Source organism: Aplysia californica, unplaced genomic scaffold (assembly GCF_000002075.1).
Source record: "Aplysia californica isolate F4 #8 unplaced genomic scaffold, AplCal3.0 scaffold00496, whole genome shotgun sequence".
Lineage (NCBI taxonomy): Eukaryota > Metazoa > Mollusca > Gastropoda > Aplysiida > Aplysiidae > Aplysia > Aplysia californica.
In genome coordinates this window covers 413311-414595 of record NW_004797766.1, presented here as the reverse complement: position 1 = coordinate 414595, position 1285 = coordinate 413311, and the positions used below count along the sequence as shown (strand labels likewise).

The window sequence follows — 1285 nt, the reverse complement described above, 5'->3', positions numbered from 1 at the left end:
CAACAACAACAGCAACAACAAAAAAGCTAACAATAAACAAAAAGGAAAATTAAAGGAAAAGCAAGGGGAAAAAAACCTAGGATAAAAATCCAAGAACCAATCCAAAGAAAATGTTATACTAACAAGAACAAACAACAAAACCTTAATATGATCAAACTTAGAAGCTGCAAGACCCAACGTATGCTGGACAAACTGTAAACAACCTGAGTGATTGACGTCAACGAGGACAGATGTGGGGAGAGGGCGAACACGTCACGGCTGTGCCCCTGCGCATGCGCGTACGGAGAGGCGGATGTTGAGTCGCCATAGACTTCTCTCTTGAGCGTCTCGTTCTGGGCTGGCACTCTGCTCTGGCTGGCTACAAAGCACGTCCCTGCAGGCTGCTGGAGGTTTGGTTTAGCTCCTGTGTCATCTACAAAAAATACATATAGTTAAAAAAAAGTTTTAGTTACTAAGAGTTTTACGGCATTTGCAACACAGATAGGTCATAATATAAGTGCTGAAGATTAGAGATCATACTAGAGAGTGTGTGGTACACAGAAAAGGAGGTGGAGAGAAAAGGGCAATAGATCTTTGATAGGAAACGACAGACAAAAGAGACCAGAAGTAGATGACCGTGGTACAGTAATTTAGATACCCGCCACGCAATCGGTAAGTTTTGGACCAAATACTCTAAAAAAACAAAGGCATTTTTCAGGGAACGTTCCAGCTTCTGAACTTCAATGGTTTCACAATACTCATGGAGTTGTATAGTTTGCATTACCTCTCAAATACTAACACTGGTGTCACTTTAAAAAAACAACCAAGATATCTGAAAGCAAAGTTCAGCACCATTTCAACCAATCTAGAGTAGAAAATGTATTGAGTTGTTACATTTTAGGACATGAAACATAAGTAAAGATCCATACCCTCTTTTGCCCAGCACTACACTTATCACTCATTGAACATTTCTAATGAAAAAGTAAAAACCAAAGATCCAGAATCATCATCATCATCATCATCATCATCATCATCATCATCATCATCATCATCATCATCATCATCATCATCATCATCATCATCATCCTCATACCCACAACCATGCTCGCCCCCGCTTATCTCACGCGTGTCTATACCTGGCTTCATGTTTTCCTCAATAGCTACTATAGCTAACGAATGTAGGTACAATGGCTGTAGCTTCTCCTCCTCCTACTCGTCCCCCTCCTCCTCCTCTGCCTCCTCCTTCTCTTCCTCCTCCTCACAATGATTTCTTTCTCCCCAAGCACACACACCCCTGTCTGTATCT

At 41.4% G+C, this 1285-nt stretch overlaps 1 protein-coding gene across 1 annotated transcript in view; it reads right to left on the bottom strand.

The window, feature by feature from the left end:
- LOC101853024 (DNA-binding protein RFX6) overlaps positions 1 to 1285 on the bottom strand; it is a gene marked incomplete in the record, with an annotated part of 90512 nt that overhangs the window by 8939 nt on the left and 80288 nt on the right. Inside the window, 1 exon segment of the mRNA XM_013086723.1 lies at positions 204 to 412. Within this exon segment, the coding sequence (XP_012942177.1) occupies positions 204 to 412 (209 nt within the window).